At 38.6% G+C, this 17,688-nt stretch overlaps 1 protein-coding gene across 1 annotated transcript; it reads left to right on the top strand.

Annotated features, from left to right (window-relative positions):
- Positions 1–1,636: 1,636 nt before the first annotated feature.
- LOC111234744 (neurotensin receptor type 1-like) lies at positions 1,637–9,699 on the top strand (the record flags this gene model as incomplete). The annotated part of the gene is made up of 2 exons (XM_022762925.1): positions 1,637–1,721; positions 8,700–9,699. Coding segments are annotated over 2 exons (341 nt in total), but the record flags the coding sequence as incomplete, so codon positions are not given.
- Between the last annotated feature and the right edge of the window lie 7,989 nt (positions 9,700–17,688).

Below are 17,688 nucleotides of genomic sequence, written 5' to 3'. Positions count from 1 at the left end.
TATAAAACGACATAGTATAGTAAGACACAAAAGCGACATAGTATAGTAATGGATAAAAAGTCATAAAAGTTACATAGTATAGTAAGGTTTAAAAATGACATACTATCACAAGGCATAAAAATCCAAAAAAACAACATAGTATAATAATTCAAAAAAAATCATAAAAACGACATAGCATTGTAAGGCATAAAATCACCATAATATATCAAGGCATAAGAAGTTACAAAAACGTAATAGTATAGTAAGGCATAAAAATGTCATAGTATAGTATGGGATAAAAAGTCATAAAACAATACAGTATAATAAGGCATAAATAGTCATAAAAACAACATAGTATAGTAAGGCATGAAAATGTCAAAAAACGTCATTGTACTTTAAGGCATAAAATGTCTAAAATAGACATAGTATAGTAAGGCGTAAAAATGTCAAAAAATGACAAGCCACAAGGTCCCAGATTGGGCTTGAACCTTTTCATCATTAGGTGACAGCACTATTCACTACACCACAGAGTAAGCTAAGTCATAAAAACGACATAGTATAGTAAGGCATAAAAAGTTATAAAAACGTCATAGTATAGTAAGGCATCAAAAATCATAAAAACGACATAGTATAGTATGGCATAAAAACGACATAGTATAGTAAGGCATAAAAAGTCATTAAAAACAACATAGCATAGTAAGGCATGAAAATGTCAAAAAATTACAAGCCACAAGTTCCCAGATTGGGCTTGAACCGCAGCACTGTCCATTACACCACAGCGTAAGCTAAGGTATAAAAACGACATAGTATAGTAAGGCATAAAAAGTAATAAAAATTCCATTGTATAGTAAGGCATAAAAATGTCATAGTATAGAAAGGCATAAAAAGTAACAGTGTAGTAAGACATAAAAACGTTGTAGTATATTAAAGCATAAAAAAAAGTCATAGTGTCCATGTTGACATTTTCATGAGATTTTTTTTTACAGATATTAAAATTATACTTTGATATATCCACCATTTTATGTTTACTCCTGCGACCAACTAAACTGCCAGTCTACAGAAGACAGAAGCCAGGGTTATCTTGTTAGTTAACGCTAATTTACATGGTTCAATAGCATCGTCATCTTGGTGACGTTAGATACCACTGTGTTATTCTCACCTGATTTGAGCCTTCAGATAGCTCCCGTCCTTTTAGTCAATCAAATGATAGCATGCTTAAATTGTTTTTTTGGAGACGTAGGCTCTTTAAGGGCACATTGGAAAGATCTAATATGACTTCACTCCAAGCATAGCGCAAACAAGTTCACGCAAATATTGGTAGCGACAATTCTGTCCTCCCAAATTATTGGTAGGGACATGTCCCCACCATCCATATGCAAACCTACGCCTTTGATTTCAAGTTGTTAATATTATCTTTATCCTGGTTTCCTACATTTTTAGTATTAATGTATGTAGTAGAGTCCATAAGTCTAATACCAGTTTCCCATTCAAGTGACTGTTTCACGTTATAATTATCTGAAGATCCTGGAAATACTGCTTTTCACCTTCTGCATCAGTGTTATGTTTTGAGTGTATATTTGCTACTTACTGTGTCTGGCTAATTTATTTTGGGCTTCTTCTCAGTTTCTGATGCTACCTCTCTGTTTCTTGTGTCCAGGAGCGGTGGTCATAGCCTTTGTGGTCTGCTGGCTGCCCTATCACACTCGCCGCCTCATGTTTTGCTACATCTCTGACTGGTCCGAGTGAGTAATGATTCTTCTCAGCCTCTCATGTGAACCTCTAATGGGAACCTTCTAGAGTTTGTTAGCTCACTGGATCTCTGCAGAGATCTGTACACCAATGCTGTATATATACACAAATATAGACCTTCACATGCATGATCATTTACATGCACAAATGCACAAACCCTAGTACGCACACACACAAATATTGGCTAAAGCCATCATTTAGTGGGTCATCAGTTAAGAGTGCCTGACAAACAGGAGCAGGCCAGATACATCTTCTTGATTAGATTGCCTTCATTTAACATTCTCATCCTCTCTCCCCCCTCTCTTTTTTCTCTCTGTCTTTATTAACAATCAACCCTTCTAAACTATATATTGTTTCCCTTATTAGATCAAACACACACCATTTCAGTAAATGAATGTAAGTACTTGGAAAACCTCTCTCTATATGAGACCATTTAAATGCAGGAACAGACATCCATACATCAACAGTAAACACATGGGTAACTGTAAACATACTGCCTGTTCAGTCAATTAGAAAGACAAGGAGTTGGTTCAAACATAAATATAGCTCATTTCTTTTCCCCTGATCCATCACTGATTGCAAGTTCGAAGCAGTTATTCATTATGATGAATCAAATTAATGTATTTTTCATGTCATAATTCTTATTTTGAAATCTAAATACATTTTAATCATATCATTGATATTCTGACTTGTACTTCTTTGATCAAAATCACAAAAATACAAAAAAAGACTTCAAACTGGTATCAAATCAGACTTGATACCAGTTTGTCCCAAAAAGCATTTTCCCCATTGATCACCATGTATATACTGTCTATACACATATATAAAAAAGTAAGTAAAAGTAAATTATCACTCTTTATAGTATGTATTTTAAACCATTGAGGTTTTATATTTGTTCAACTATTCCAATTTTATGTGTGGGACATCATCACAATGCAACATCTATAGGTCCAGTGGTAAAATGTGGGAGGGGCCAGCAGGAGAGCATTTATGCACATGTGCAGTAGGCCACAAAACGCAGAACCAAACCAAGAAGCAGGAGCACTTTTCATCAGTTTTTAGTCGAGTAATAGGGTCCAACTTTGGAGGTTGGTATGTCAGTTAGCTGGTTTCCATATAAGTAATTTATCATTTTCTGAAAAAATATGCAGAATACTGTTACTATATCATTGTAGTTTATATTTAATTGAGTAGAATTCAAATATAAGGTTGGCTTAAACTTGTGCTTGAGGCAGACGAGAGTGCTAATCAGAGAAAAATTAGCAAAATGTAATAAGTAAAATGATGAAAGCTGCTTGTTATTTTGGACTTTAGACATGCATGAATGAACAGAAGAGACAGAGAGGCTGTAATCATTTTTTGTAATCACTAAGCGCATGTGTCTCAGATATCATCATGTTTCTAGTGTTTCCACTGTTCCTCTGCATCGCTACCTGAGGAGGCGTTTGAAACATATTGCTTATCTGCCAAAAGTGTAGATTAAAGCTTCTCTTAAGCTATTTGTGCACAGCCTGCAGTTTTTATATTTTTGCAAGGATGGAGTTGTAATTTCTTTTTCTTTGAATTGAGCTGTGAGACACTTTGAAAGCCATTTTTCTCACATCTTTTGAACTTCAGTCTTTGATTTACCTGAGAGGCAAAAAATCTAATATTACTCAAATTAGCTACAATTAGGTGTATTACTTATTCATAAGAATTCTTTGTATCACATCACTAAGCAACTGGTAGCCACCCAACAATGGTTGTGAAAGTGTTAGCAGCCATTTGTCTTTAAAAAAGGTGGATTATGCTAATCCTGCACTGGCGCGTTGGTGTGTTTTCTGCATCATGAGAGAAAAGCACCGTTATTATTCTCTCAGTGGGTTTTTTGTTACAGGCAGCCAAGAAACCACAGGGTACAGCATCAGCAGACAGACAGCATGAGTCAACTCTCCTGCAATGATAAGGGACAGTCTTCTTCACTTTTTGTAAGAGGTTCTCAGGTTGTCTTCTGCATGGTAAAAGGCGGCAATAAAATAAGGTCATTCAGTCAAAGTCAGCTGGAAAGGATATGCAGAAAATTTGATTTTTTTGATCTTGTCTTCTCACCTGTTGAGATTTCCTCAGCTATCAGTTTTGTTAGACACTAGTGCTTAGACACCAGACAGACAGAGACAGTGAAGGAGTACAACCAAATATCAATATATTTATATAAAAAAAACAAAATTAATGTTTAATACTGTTTTTAAAAACTTCCCATCCCTCATAATCACTGCAAAATCAAAGCATATAAATATTTTAGTAATAATTGAATTCAGATTGCTTTAACTCCCTTAACAGAGCTATTTGTAAGTTTTGCCATTGCTACATAGGCAACGTTAGCAGTAATAGCTGTTTACCTACCAGCCCGGAAGAAATGTTGAGAGTTCAGCATCAAACTTCATTCCTTTACTCACCAAGAGCTTTCTATCACTTCTTATCCTCTACTGAAGTTAGCATGCTAACCAGCTAGCAACAGTCAGACTGTCTTGTCACTTACCGATACTGAGTCACTGTAGTGTCCTGTCTGCTCTGGAGAAGTAGCGCTACTCAGAGGGTGTATTATAACCTCCTGCATTATAAACACAACAATGGGTGAAGTTCTTGCCAAGACTCGTAATTAAACAGCTGTTAATAGTAATCTTTTATATATATATATATATATATATATATGTGTGTGTGTTTTGATGTTGATGGGAAGGACAGCTAAAATGTCCCCAAACTCAGCATGGTAACTGACTGAATTGACTAATCACCTCAATCCCTACTGGACACAAACCCGTCCTGCATTGTGATGGCGACTGCTCCCTGACAATAAATATGAAACAAAAATCGAGTGTTGGTATGTGAGACAATAACAGAAATGGGTCTCTGTGGTGAAATGTCCAAATCACAGAAAATAACACAGGAGCCTCAGGACATGTTGCCTGGATTTTCCTGATTTCATGCCAAAAAGGACCCAGCGCAGATGGCTGTGAATTGGGATTGGGAGGTATCAGTGAGTGTTGTAGGGCCTGGTAGCAGTCACAACCACTGAAATATTTTTGCTTTTATTTCTGAGTAACAGCAGTCTTCCTTGATAAATTGGTCCAGAGTGAATCTGCCAAAAGAGGAAACTGACTGATGTGCATGAAGCACAGAATCACCACATTTGAAAACTCTGCCCCTGTATCCCAGAGTTTGCCCAACGCCATGTGTAATTATAATGAAAAATGTCTGCTGCTTGAGGGATTTTTACAAAAGACAAAATTCTACCTGAGCAAAGATTCAAACACAGCTCATTGTTCATGTGTCATCCTCCATTACATTAACAAAGCCCCACAGAATTGCAGAGTAGAGTATATATAAAGAAAAGGTCATGTTCAATACTATCCCTGTTGTCCCTTTCAATCCTACCCTCAGTCATCTTTAATGGTGTCCCTGTATGCAGACAGACACACACATCATTGACTTTCTGCACACTTCAGTGACCCTTGTCCATTGCAAGAAGAGAACAGATCAATACAGCTGATTCTAGTTACTGACATGACGCTCAGGAGTATCTATACTATGTGTTAGGGCATATTGATATGTTATGACTTATAACCTTTTGCTTTACCTTTGTTGTCGGCTGTTTGCATGCGTCGTTGTCTTATCTCATCCCCTTTCTCTGTCATATACCCTCTATTTAGTATCCATTCATAACTGGTTTGACTGTGCAAAGAAAGAAATACGATACTGTATGTTCTCATGAGAGACATTTTGGTGGTTAAATTATCCATAAAGAGATGATAACATCACCACCAAGAGCACACATATAGTCTATGTTCCCTGGAAAATCCTTGGACATCATTTGCTCTGGTGCTACAACAGTACACTTCCCAGACAGCAAAGGAAATCCAGCCCATACTTTGGCCATGCTTGTTTTCTTCTAGTCCTGTATACGCCTGGTTCCCCGGCCCGAATCTGGCCCATATATAGCATGTATATGTACCACATCTGGACCAATTCTGGTGCACATACAAAATATCTTCTGGCTATCAGTCAATACCAGAGGATAACAGCTGGATTCTGTATGGGCCAGACTCTGACTTAGGACCAAGGCATACGTTAGGACAGAAGTTTAATTTTGCAAGCTGTGTTAGAGTTGCACAGATCTTCAGTATCAATATACACTGTATTTGCTCAAACTTGGAAAAGGAATATATTTTTTATATTTCTTTTTGTCGGTGATAGAGCCCCGTATTTGTGCTCTCCAGGAGTGTAGATATTTGGTTCTGACTGATGACATCTGAACAAGGCTTGGGCTTGGCCCAAATATCGTGATGTATGATATAATCTCAGGGAGGGGAGTTATAATAATATTGTTGTATATTCAAAGTGTTATTTGTAACAATGCACAGTAAGCAAAGCAGTGAAATGCAAGGTGAAAAATCATTACATCATTAAGCACTACCTCTGTCAGTCTGTGAGTCCATATGTTGCTGAGGTTACTGTTCTACTCTGTTGCAGTGAGTTTTGGCAGTCTGGTCAATTTCCACCTCTAATACTAGACCCTTCACACAGTGACAGGTAACACTAGACTCCCTTCTCTCTGTAATGGAGGACGACCGCAGCACTGTGTGCAGGAGCTGCAATAATCAAGTCCCAAAAAATCTGCCCAAAGAGAAAGAGTGACCAAAAGAGCATGCATGTGGAGTTTTGCTCGCTTGCTCTTTCTCAGATACCATGAGACAGTAGGGTGACAAATACATTATATATTTATGTTAAAACTAAAAAAAATTCCATCATCCTCTCAGAGGCTTGAGGTTGTGATATTGTTTCCAGAAATATGTCCAAAAACATTTCTAAAAAAAAATGGAAAAATATCCACACCAGTTGCCAAACATGAGGATTCATTCTGCCTTTAAGCATGTACATGCTTGAAGCTTTTTCCCAACTTAGTACCCCCATGGCACTGAAATGCTTGCTCTCTTATACATTGGAATATGTAGTCTTTTTTCTGCTCCTCATCTTCCACTTGTTTCCTTCCTTACTCTCTCGGTTCCCCTCCAATCTCGTGTCCCATTATATGTAATCTGTACATCCTTAATGTCCCTCTCTCCTCCTGCTGTGTAGCTTAATCTCCTTCTTCCTCCGTCTCTGCAGCAGCAGTCAGAGAGACAGATCAGTCAGTTAAATTCATAGGTTCATACCTCACTTATGTATTTTAAAGTATACAATAATATTTTTTTTAAATTGGATAGGCTATAATAAAGAAATAAAAGGATTTCATGTTTTTATAGTTAGATTGCAAATAGAATGAATATGCTCCTTTTTCAGAGGGTTTCACTTGCAGTGGTGCGGTTTATGGTTGCCCATGCAAAGAAAAATCTGTATCCTTTTCAGACAGCTGCAGATTAGATCTGCACTTAAAGGACTTCAAAAGCTTATCTCACTCTTCATGTGTCTATAAATTCCAGCATTGAAAATGTTTCTTCCTATTTCTTCTTCCCGTCCTCTTACTGTAGCTTTGACAGCATTAATAAAGGCCGAGGCTGGCAGAGGGCCTACGGCATTAACTTGGAGACACTTCTTCAGTAGTTGATCTGTTGATGGCGTTGGAAGCATCTCTGGTAGTGGACCAATGAGGCCTCAAATGAGCAGTGACATCTAAAGAGAAGATTATTGGGTTAGTGTAATACATGCTCACCAGCCATTAGTAAGCACCAGGCATCACTCAGTCTGGTTGGCTGAATAAATCTTCTTACCCTGTCAATTCTCAGCACAAAAACTCTAAAGTATCTGCCCAGTGGAATAAATTAAGATACGATTTCCACTCCCATTATACGGTACATTCTTTATAGTTAAACGAGGAGAGAGCTGCCCTTAGCCTTTCTGTGACCCTTGGTGAGATTTTTACTTTAAGACGTCCCCATCTACATCTTAACCAACTTTGTGTGCCCCGATTGCATCAGCTCAAGTTGGAAGTGTTTTAATCATTTTTGGGTCAGGCTGTGTGCATGCATAGTACAACTTTACTGCCAGAGACTTGAAAGTACCGCTACAATCACGATATAAAATTGAAATGAAGGTCACTGAATAATTCTTCAAAACCGGATTCAATAAAATCTGGATGGTCACAGGGTCAGTAATTTATTAAATTGAAACAAAAACTACTCTACTGTTTTCAATATCTGTATCTGTCTATAGTTTTGGTCACAACAGAAAGTGGCACAGAGAAATTCATCAATGCATCTTTGCAAATAGCACTAGAAGCTCAGAAGCATAGCGACATCGGGCAAAGGTAGTTAGCATACTAATGTAGCTGAGAAGCTTACTGCTAACATGCTAGCCAGCTGGCAACATAACAGTGAGTTCCGACAACTTTAACTAGCTAAATAGGTAATGTGACAAGTTCACACAGTTTATTCATGAGACCTACTTATATATTCTATTATTGTCACATAATTGTCTACAACACCTTCTTGTGGGAACACCATGCTAGTGTTTCAATATCCTTTTAAAAAAGACAGACTCATCTAAATCAAAATTCTTTAAGATTTTAGATTCTTTCCTTGGATCAATAAATATTGTGACCATGTTTTGATGTCAAATGAAATAAAAAGAATAAATTATAAAGGCTTGGTCAGACCACAGCATCATAGGCTGCAAAGGTAACGTACGGAGGGTTTCTGCTTTGCATTCCCAGCTGTGCCCTGAACTAGAACACAGCTCATAAAATATAATTTGTCCACAAGTCTGCATGAACTGTGTGAGCTAAAATCTTGGCATTGTGTAATAGAGAGAATATATGCTACATATAAGAAAATAAAAATGTTTTTTGTCCATTTTTGTCTAGTCAAAAATGCCACACTTCGGTAAAATGTCTGTATAATTTGATAATATTGCATTGATGTTTAATATGCCACATCTTAATATTTAGTACGTTTGCTAAACAAAATAATATTTCTCTGTCTTCTGTTTTCTCACAGTGACTTGTATGACTTCTACCACTATTTCTACATGCTGACCAACATCCTGTTCTACGTCAGCTCAGCCATAAATCCGATCCTCTACAACCTGGTGTCAGCCACCTACCGCCAGATCTTCTTCTCCACACTGCGCTACTTCTGCATGCCGTGCCGACGTACGCCCAGGAGGCACCCCCACCCCCTGACCCGCCACTCTATTAGCATCTCCAGCAACCACACCCTCTCCACCAACATCATCAAAGAGACGGCGTACTGATTGGACTGCATTACACTTTCTCATACTAAGAATCCATCCGCTGCCATTTTGTGGTTACTGGTCCAACTTCATCAAGGAAATTCTGGTACCGAGTTGGCAAGGCTAACAGATCCACTACTTGGACACATCGTCATTGTCATGTAGGGTCAGGTGTCCCGGTTCAAGCTGAGTGTCCTGACAAATATTTGTAAAACACAGTTTTCAACATGATGGATATGATGGATCATATTATAGTTGTTTTCAGTGCTTACATAGACATTTATCATGTCCTATACCACTCATTAGACATATTACCTAACCGATATAAAAATTTAAATGGTGCGGCACGCGTCTGACTTCAACACTGATTGGTTTGCATGTGTGTCAATCAATCAATGTGGCGTTGTCAAGGCAGTTGCTAGCCTATGAGTCATGGTGGTTCTTTCTGACAGAACTTGTCAGTATGCTAACAGTTAGCTGTCTTGTCATGCTGATGAGATCAGCAATTGGTCTTTTTCTAAAGAGGTCCAGGAGGCTTACTTACTTAACTTCCTTCATACATCCATGGCAACCATGGTGTTAAAAGTTGCGGTCAGGAGGTGTGCTAAGAGCTGGAATAAATGTCCCCCATCCTGATGAATACGCCTATGGTGCGTACATAAATGCATACATGTGTCCATGCATGAAGGTGCAGCGCACTTAATGGTCCTGGTTTTGGGGGTTGGGGGGGTCATCCTTGCCAGGTGCCCAGTCTGAGACCACTGTGATTTCATTTCAGATGCACATTTTATCACAAATTATTGGGTCTTTTATTGTTACAGTTATTGTATATAGTTATTGTATCTTTGTTCAGCATAACATGAGTTTGTGAAATGAAAGAGAAAAAAAATAAAATAAAATATGACAATGCAAAAATGAAAAACAGGAAGGAAAATAGATAATGGATATGTGAATGTTTTATACAGTATGTTACATGTTTATATTGGACCAATCATCTACACTTGCTTGGTGCTATACAGTATAAATGACTGGTGTTTCAGTGTTTTAAAGTATCAATGAATAGCTTCTGGCAATACTTGCACCTCAACAAATTCTCATGTCAGCCTCCTTTGTGCTATTTTGGATGAGCATCTGTGGATAATCCCTCCCTTGATGTTAGAAAAAAAGGATCCAAAGAGTAGGTATTTCTCTGTCATAGATCTGAGTTGCACTGAGTTGCACTGTGTGGGACGAATCTCTTGCATCACTGCCACTTGCCTGTCTTGTTTTGATTTTTTTTACAACTGCTTTTTGACAAAATGTTAGTGGGTGTGTCCAGATAATGTTGTATCTTAATGTTCCAAGACAATTTGTCAAAATGGAGGGGGTTCTTGTCACACTGCTTAGTAGAGGAAGACATTATGATTACCTCTGGTAATAGCCTGCATTCATAAACGCCTTTAAAAGATGTAATGTAAGAGCAGAAGTGGCTGTAATTGATTATTAGTAGAGCTGTGACCATGTGGAGCAAATAACACATGGTAGAAATTAATTAATGTACTGACACAAGCATGCTTACCCTGAACATAATATTTGTCCTGTGTGGGCAGAGGAAGCAGCACTTAGACAGACACAGTGCCCCCACTCTAATGCTTTCCCACCAGCCGCTGCTTGAGAAATCAGAGATCTGGGGACTTTTCGATGAAGAGGAAGACGAGGATGCGAAACAAATCTTCAGCTAAAGCGCACAAAGATTGCTACGGAGGATTATAGAAATGCAATTGCCATCATATATCCATGTGCCAGCAGCAGCATTTTAAAAGGCCATTTTGACCTGAAGTGCATTTCCTATTAGCCTCCTGCAAATTATTATTAGCCCAGTGCACCATCCCAGTAACCCTAGGAATTACATCCGATTCCACACATCATGATTTATGTTCAGTGCCACTGCAGCAAGTATTGTGCCCTTGATTTAGCGAGGCAGAAAGTGAGGGTGGGGAAGTCAAGGAGGCCACAGACTTGCAGTTTATGTTTGCTGTTTTTATTAACTGTAACCACGTCGTGTCATCAAGGTTGCCTTTATTTTCCAATAACAATGGTCTTTCCCCAACCTCAATCATACCTTCACCAAGTGTTTTACACACTGGTTCATGCATCCAAGTGCGCCTGAGGGCAAAAGTGTTTATAGTTGCTCTAAACAGCAACACTCAAACAAGGATAGCTGCGTAAACCTCAGGTTGAATATCTGGCCTATTGCCACATGATGTGGGCTTAATTTTCAGACTGTGAGTTACAGAAAAATACAGAAAGATGAAGGAGGTTTCAGAGATGGAGTTTCAGACATCATCTCAGCTGAAGCATACTGTCACCTTAACCATAAACATACCTCAGCCAGAGTTTATTTGCAATAATCATGATCTATCCATCACCTTAACCATACCGTCGTTCCTACAAACAGACATTGCATGAAGCAAGAATGTAATCAGAGGTTTTGCAGAAACGTCCAATATTGAAGTTTTTGTTTTGCAATAGATTTATCTGCACATCTGCATCTGTATCTTGCACTACTTAGTGTTGCTGTATTCTATTAACGTGCCCACCCTGTTACTGTTATGGACTGTACTGATTACAAACTTTAGACACTGTATAAGCAAATTGTAAGAAGTACCTGACTTTACACACAAAATCCCACTGAGAACAGGCAATATACTTATTTACTTACTGCATGATCTAATGTTACGGCAAGCTAAACTGAATCTTGTCAGTATGGTTGGGTCTCAGACCTTTGGACCCCACTGCATATCAAACATTAAAACAGGCCAGCTGTTTTACATGTTTCATCATAATCCTATTAGTGAAATCGGCCAAGCTTTTCTCTGTAAGGAGTGACGTGTTGCTTGTGTTGTCAGTATCCTGAAGCACCCGTGTGTAGAGTGTGAGCGTAATGATTTCTCCACACATGCACTTGTATATTCCCCACAGAGTTCAAGTAATTTACAATTTATGTTACTTGTTAATGTGCTTCTGCACAAGTCACTTATATTTCCTGCTTTAAAGAGATCAATGAATCAACAGCACTTGACCATTTTATTCACGGTCATTTTCAGCTGGTGGTGAGAGAACTCAGACTGTCACTCTCACTGATTTCAATTTGCCACCAAAGTGGCCAACTACAGTGATGAGGATTCAGGGGATCACCAGTTATACTGAGTTATTACAGTTCAACCTGAGGGGAACATGGAGGTCTCTATAGTTTTTCATAGCAATTCATGCAGTGGTTGTTGAGATATTTCAGTCTGCACCAAAGTGGTGGATGAACCAACAGATGGACACAGAGCCATGCTGCATGAATGATGATAAAATAAAATAAAATACTTGCATCATAATACTACAGTTGTGCAAAAAGATAAGCAACAGTTACACATCTATGTATTCAGCATTTACCACCTTAAAGTGGCAATGAGATAACACAAGGGTGATGAAAAGTATTGCATTATTTATATGTTTGCAGTCTTAGGAACCCTGTGTCTGTATTTAACTGGCGAATTATGAGTCGACTTTTATTATGAAGTAGTCACAGAAAGAGAAAAGTGTTTGTTAGTCTACAAATCAAGACAACAGTCATTTTTGGCATATTTCTGACAGAAGATCAATTTGAAATATTGCAGACACTAGTGGAAGAAAGAGCAGCCATAGTGAGCTGGCTGCATACATCCCACTTCACAGCAATTTGACCAACTCCTCTCACTGTGTTCTGCTGTGCAGCATGAAATCAGATCACAGCTGCTCACAGATTGATGGAAAAAGGTTATTTGCAGACATTATTAAATCGACAATAGTTGTGTTTTGGCACCACAATTCTGTGACCTGTAGTATTAAACCGCATAAGCTGTTACTACCAGTAACCTCAACTGTTGCCAAATCAACCAGGAGTGAAATTTAATCAATTAGAATAAACCTACAATGTTCCCCAGCGCTTTTGTTACACTCTAATAAATATATGACACTCCCGCCATCTTCTCAGTGCATATCACAGCAGTAAATTGCCAAAAAAATGGTTATTTTCAATATAGTGTACATAGTTATTATTGGTGAAAGTTATTTGCTGAGCTTTGTATTGGTGGATATGGCTCTGTGTTCCTGTACAGTACCTGTGTTGTTGTTGAATCTGTATATACTGTATGCTCTATTAAAACTTCATTCGGGCCAAACATCAGATTCCCTTTCCCACAGGTTCACCAGACAGCCATATTGAATGGAGTACATGGGGAAAAAAAGTATATCTGGGGGGGGGGGGTCTACGGGTGGGCTGGGGTGGAGATAAGCCTTGCCCACCCAGAGGAATCATCTGCCCTGCTAATCATATGAGGACTAGACATCGTTCTATCCTCGGCAGATCTATCCTTCATCATACAGGCACTGCTGCCTGACCTTGTGCATTCTATTCTGTACAGTTCTGTAGCCTACTGAAGATCCAAACCAAAATTTGCTCTCAAGTTTTCCTCTCTGGATCATCATACAAATGCTCATCATAAAATCTAGATTTTACAGTTTAATTATTTTTTTCTTTTCCACGGGGCGTCCGGACATGATATCTTAGTAACACCTCTGCTGTATATCCCTTTAAATGTACAAACTATTCAGACTGTACTCTCGACTTTGCAGTACAGACCTGCACATGGATGTGTATAACTTGAATGTGTCTTAAGCTACATCCACGCTACTACATTTTAGTTTTAAAACACATCTCTTTTGTCACATTTACTCCTGGTGTCCACACTACTCCGGAGTTTTCGAGCGCCTTCAAAACACTTTTATATTGAAAAGTCTGTGGTTGAGTGGCAGTCTGGACTGGAAGAAACAGAGACCTTTGGAAACAATAACGTAAACACCCTGATTGAGTCTTTTCAGTCACAAATACCAGTGATGAATGCAACATGGTTGACATATTACAAGCATTGCTGACTTCGCTGTCTTTGCTAGCAGCGGTTGTTCCTTGTTCATATTATTTTCTGCAACTAATCAACTGCAGAGAATACAATCTGCTTCCTGTTTACACCTACACACACATACCCAGTGTGTGTGACTGGTCACCTAATATGTGTTTTCAGGTATGTTAGTTATGGAGCTAAATAGTCGTCTAGACGGCGATCGACTTTGTTTTGAAGCTCTGTTTTAAAATAAAAATGTAGTGGTGTGGACGTAGCCTTAACCCAGTGTTCATTGTATTTAAATAAAAGGAATATTTTGCTCATTTTAGTTGATGATTCAGATCAGCCATGTTTAACTGTATATCACAGAATGTTATTTCATTATAAAAAGAAATAATAAAAGAATTAAGATACATTATAAACTGTTGTACTGACTTTGTTGTTTACAGTGTTTACTTTGTCTCTCGTCTTATTCCTGCCCCACAGTCTCTCTCACAGGTTTGTAAGGCTATACAAAGAGAAGTGTACACCTACACACAAATGCACATGCACGTATGCATGCACACACACACACACACACACACACACACACACACACACACTACTTAGCAGAACAGTGTATGACCTTTTCTAAAGTGCACTCATGACAATTAATAGCTGGCTTAAAAAAAAGATTACTCACAAAGCACATGCATCTCAGCACAGAGGGTTGTTGTCTTATCAAACAAACCATATGTCTTACTAAAGATGATGCCTGAGGAGTAACATGAGATATTACCATGCTGTGTCCCCTGTGAAGTAGGAACTCGAACACCATGGCAAAGCGTTGGCGGCTGTTTGGTCAGACACTCAGAAGGGGTTTGAATTACCATGTTGGCTGAATATAAGATAGGTTTTCTCTCCTGTCATGAGAGCAGCGACAGGCCTGACCAACAAAACAACCAACTAAACAAAATAAAGCCTATTAGTTTTTGCTCTGACCAACCGGAGATGTTTCTTCTCAGCTTTGGGAAATATCTCTAACACTGGGAGCTTGGATCAGTTAAGTCTTAGATGTTATTTCTGTTTTTGATTGCTTAAACGTAGCTGCTGCTGACAGTTATCATGTATGTCCCACAACACACAAGTGATTGACAGCTGAGTACATGTTCCCTAGCAACAGCAAAATGTCTGCCACTGCAAAGGGGGGGAAAAAAAGCCTCAGAGTAATCTGGACTGAACCTGCAGGGGAGGGAAGCAATGCTATGTGCTTCACTGGTGTCCACTGTCACCCTAAGGCACTGGAGCATTCATTCGCTGCCGCGCCAGAAAAATGAAGTCCTGGTTTCTCCCAAATACACTGTGTGCTGTATACAGTCTCGCTTACATCTCAGCTTGCACGCAGTCCTCAGCTAAAGTATATTCCCTTCCTGGGAGGGTGTGGATAGGTGGGATATACTATGTATAATTTCTGTGTATCAGCTGTGTTGTTTGTTATTTTTTATGTTCAGAATTTGAGCTCAACCTTCATGGAAGTTAAGACAAGGCAAGGGAAATTTATTACAGCATAAAAGAAGGAATTAAAAATAACCTTTAAAATAATGAATACAAGAATATGTGAACATGTACAGATTTAGAGGTAATCCTGACACAAAAATGCAAATGAAGACATGAAAACATAAAAGAAATCAACATGACATTTGAAACAAGCGGAGAATAATCACGTTACAGCATAATTTGAGTACTTTCTAATTGTATCTTATTGTAGAGTTGAAAGCTACTGCATTGTATTTGATTTCTAGTCAGCCAAGTGTTTTCTCATGGGGGAATATTGGATCTCTGTAAATAATATTTTAAATAGTCTATGTGAAAGTGTATATAAATTACTTCTGTTATGATGGTGCAATATAAATAAAACTGAATTGACTAGTCCACATTCAGTTGTGTCTGTGTGTCACTCAGTCAGTTTTTACTTGATGCAAAGTGACATAAGGATAACGGATTTTGTGATAATCATCTGTCCACATATCCAAGGTTACTTCTCTGCTCTGTTGCTGTCAGTCAGCCGCATCCTCACTTCTGCGGTGATGATGAATGATGGGAGAGAGGCTGTTTCATAGGCATTCACAATAAAAAATAAAAATCATGGCAGCCATTTAGTCTCGATTTTAGATGTTAAAAAAAAACGGTGCCTTTTGTTTTTTTCTCATGTTTATTTCACCCACTTCATTTTTATATAAATATATTTCTCACATATACTTTTGCAGATTAATCGCCGCAGGACTGTGGTGAGTATTGCTCTTACTAGAGCCCAATGCACACCACTTTAACTTGAAGAGAAATTCAAAGCTTGACAGGCCTGTGCTTTGTTATAATTGCTATGGCTATAATTAGACAATTGCTAGTGAACAGATGAGCCCTAGACCTTTGCCTTTTTGTTGTGGAGTACCAAAAAGAAGTGCTTCAGTTTTCCTACGCTTTAAAGGAATAAAAGAGTCCTAATGTAGAAACAAATTCTACATTTTCATTTATTCTCAAATAGATGGATTATCAGCAATATTTCACAGTTTTGCAAAATTTCAAGCTTGTAAGTGGTGGATTAATTGGTTTGGTCGAGTTTTTCTGAACGTTTCTTGCTGGGTGGTGAGCGACAAAAGCTTCAGTCATCGTTGTCATTATAATACTTCAGTAGAAGAAAAGATGTTATAGAAACAAGAGTTAACGTCGCTAGAGACAGCTGCTGGCGAGTAAGGGAATGAAGTTTGATGCTGAACTCGCAGCATTTCTTCTAGACTGGTGAATAAACAGCTGTTAATGCTAACGCTGGCTATGTAGAAATTGCAAAACTTCGCTCCTTTTTTAAAGTGGCAATATGTAAATATTTCAGTTTAAGAAGTAACAGTTTTAAAGTCAAAAATGCCTATGTGTTGTGCAGCAGAGATATCTACTGCTAACCAGCTAGTCCCATCTGGTAATTCCACTTTCTACTTCAAGACGCAATAATGAGTGTCTGTAGTTCCAGTCTGCCCTCAGTCTAACATGAGAGGATGAAGATGTTGTAACTGTGAGTAGCCATAAACCTCTGTTGCAGTGACATTCCACCACTCTTACCTCAAGCTCAGATATTGATGCTTCTGCTCCAGCTGCTCTCCCTCATGTTTCTCTACCTCTCAGGACTCGGCCTCTACTCCCACCACCACTACATCCTCACTGTCTTTCTGACGGGGCAGACTAGGTGTGAAGTCTTCATTGTAAGTCTAAGAATAAGATGGCAATGGAGGCTACGTCCATCTTTATGTACAATCTATGGTTATTTCCCAATCCATGCAGGTTTATCGACATGTCCACAGCTGCCCTCTGCTGAGGTTAGATTTATTCAAGCTAACATTACCTCAACATGAGGGTGAGGGTTGAAACTTGTTTGTGAGTGGAGAGATGCCCTTATGCGCACCCTGAATGACAGGAACACAGAGAGGGGCTTCTAATCACTGATTCAGCAGCTCACCAGGATTTGCCCCATTATGACTGATGGCCAGTCCAACTATGGCGAACTTTCTGGTGATATGTTGCCCCCTATTTGTTTGGAGTATAAATTTGGCAGATGGCCAATTCATACACATTGGCACCTTTCCATTTTAAAAGGTCTATACATATATTGTACCAATTTTACTTGAAATCTTTCATTTACCCTTGGTCTAGAGCCTCTCTCCATCCAGTCAGATAAATAGACCCCCCCCCCTCCCCTTTCTAGTCAGAAGAGTAGGATGTGAAATTACAATTCTCTTCCTTGTCCCTCTCTGTCCATTCTATTCCATTCTGCCAAATGGAAATTTAAGCACATGGCAGACCACAACTAACCAGTCTA

The sequence above is a fragment of the Seriola dumerili genome, unplaced genomic scaffold (assembly GCF_002260705.1).
Source record: "Seriola dumerili isolate Sdu_G_001 unplaced genomic scaffold, Sdu_1.0 BDQW01000454.1, whole genome shotgun sequence".
Lineage (NCBI taxonomy): Eukaryota > Metazoa > Chordata > Actinopteri > Carangiformes > Carangidae > Seriola > Seriola dumerili.
The sequence above is the reverse complement of the archived record's forward strand: the minus strand, read 5'-3'. Positions and strand labels throughout refer to the sequence as shown.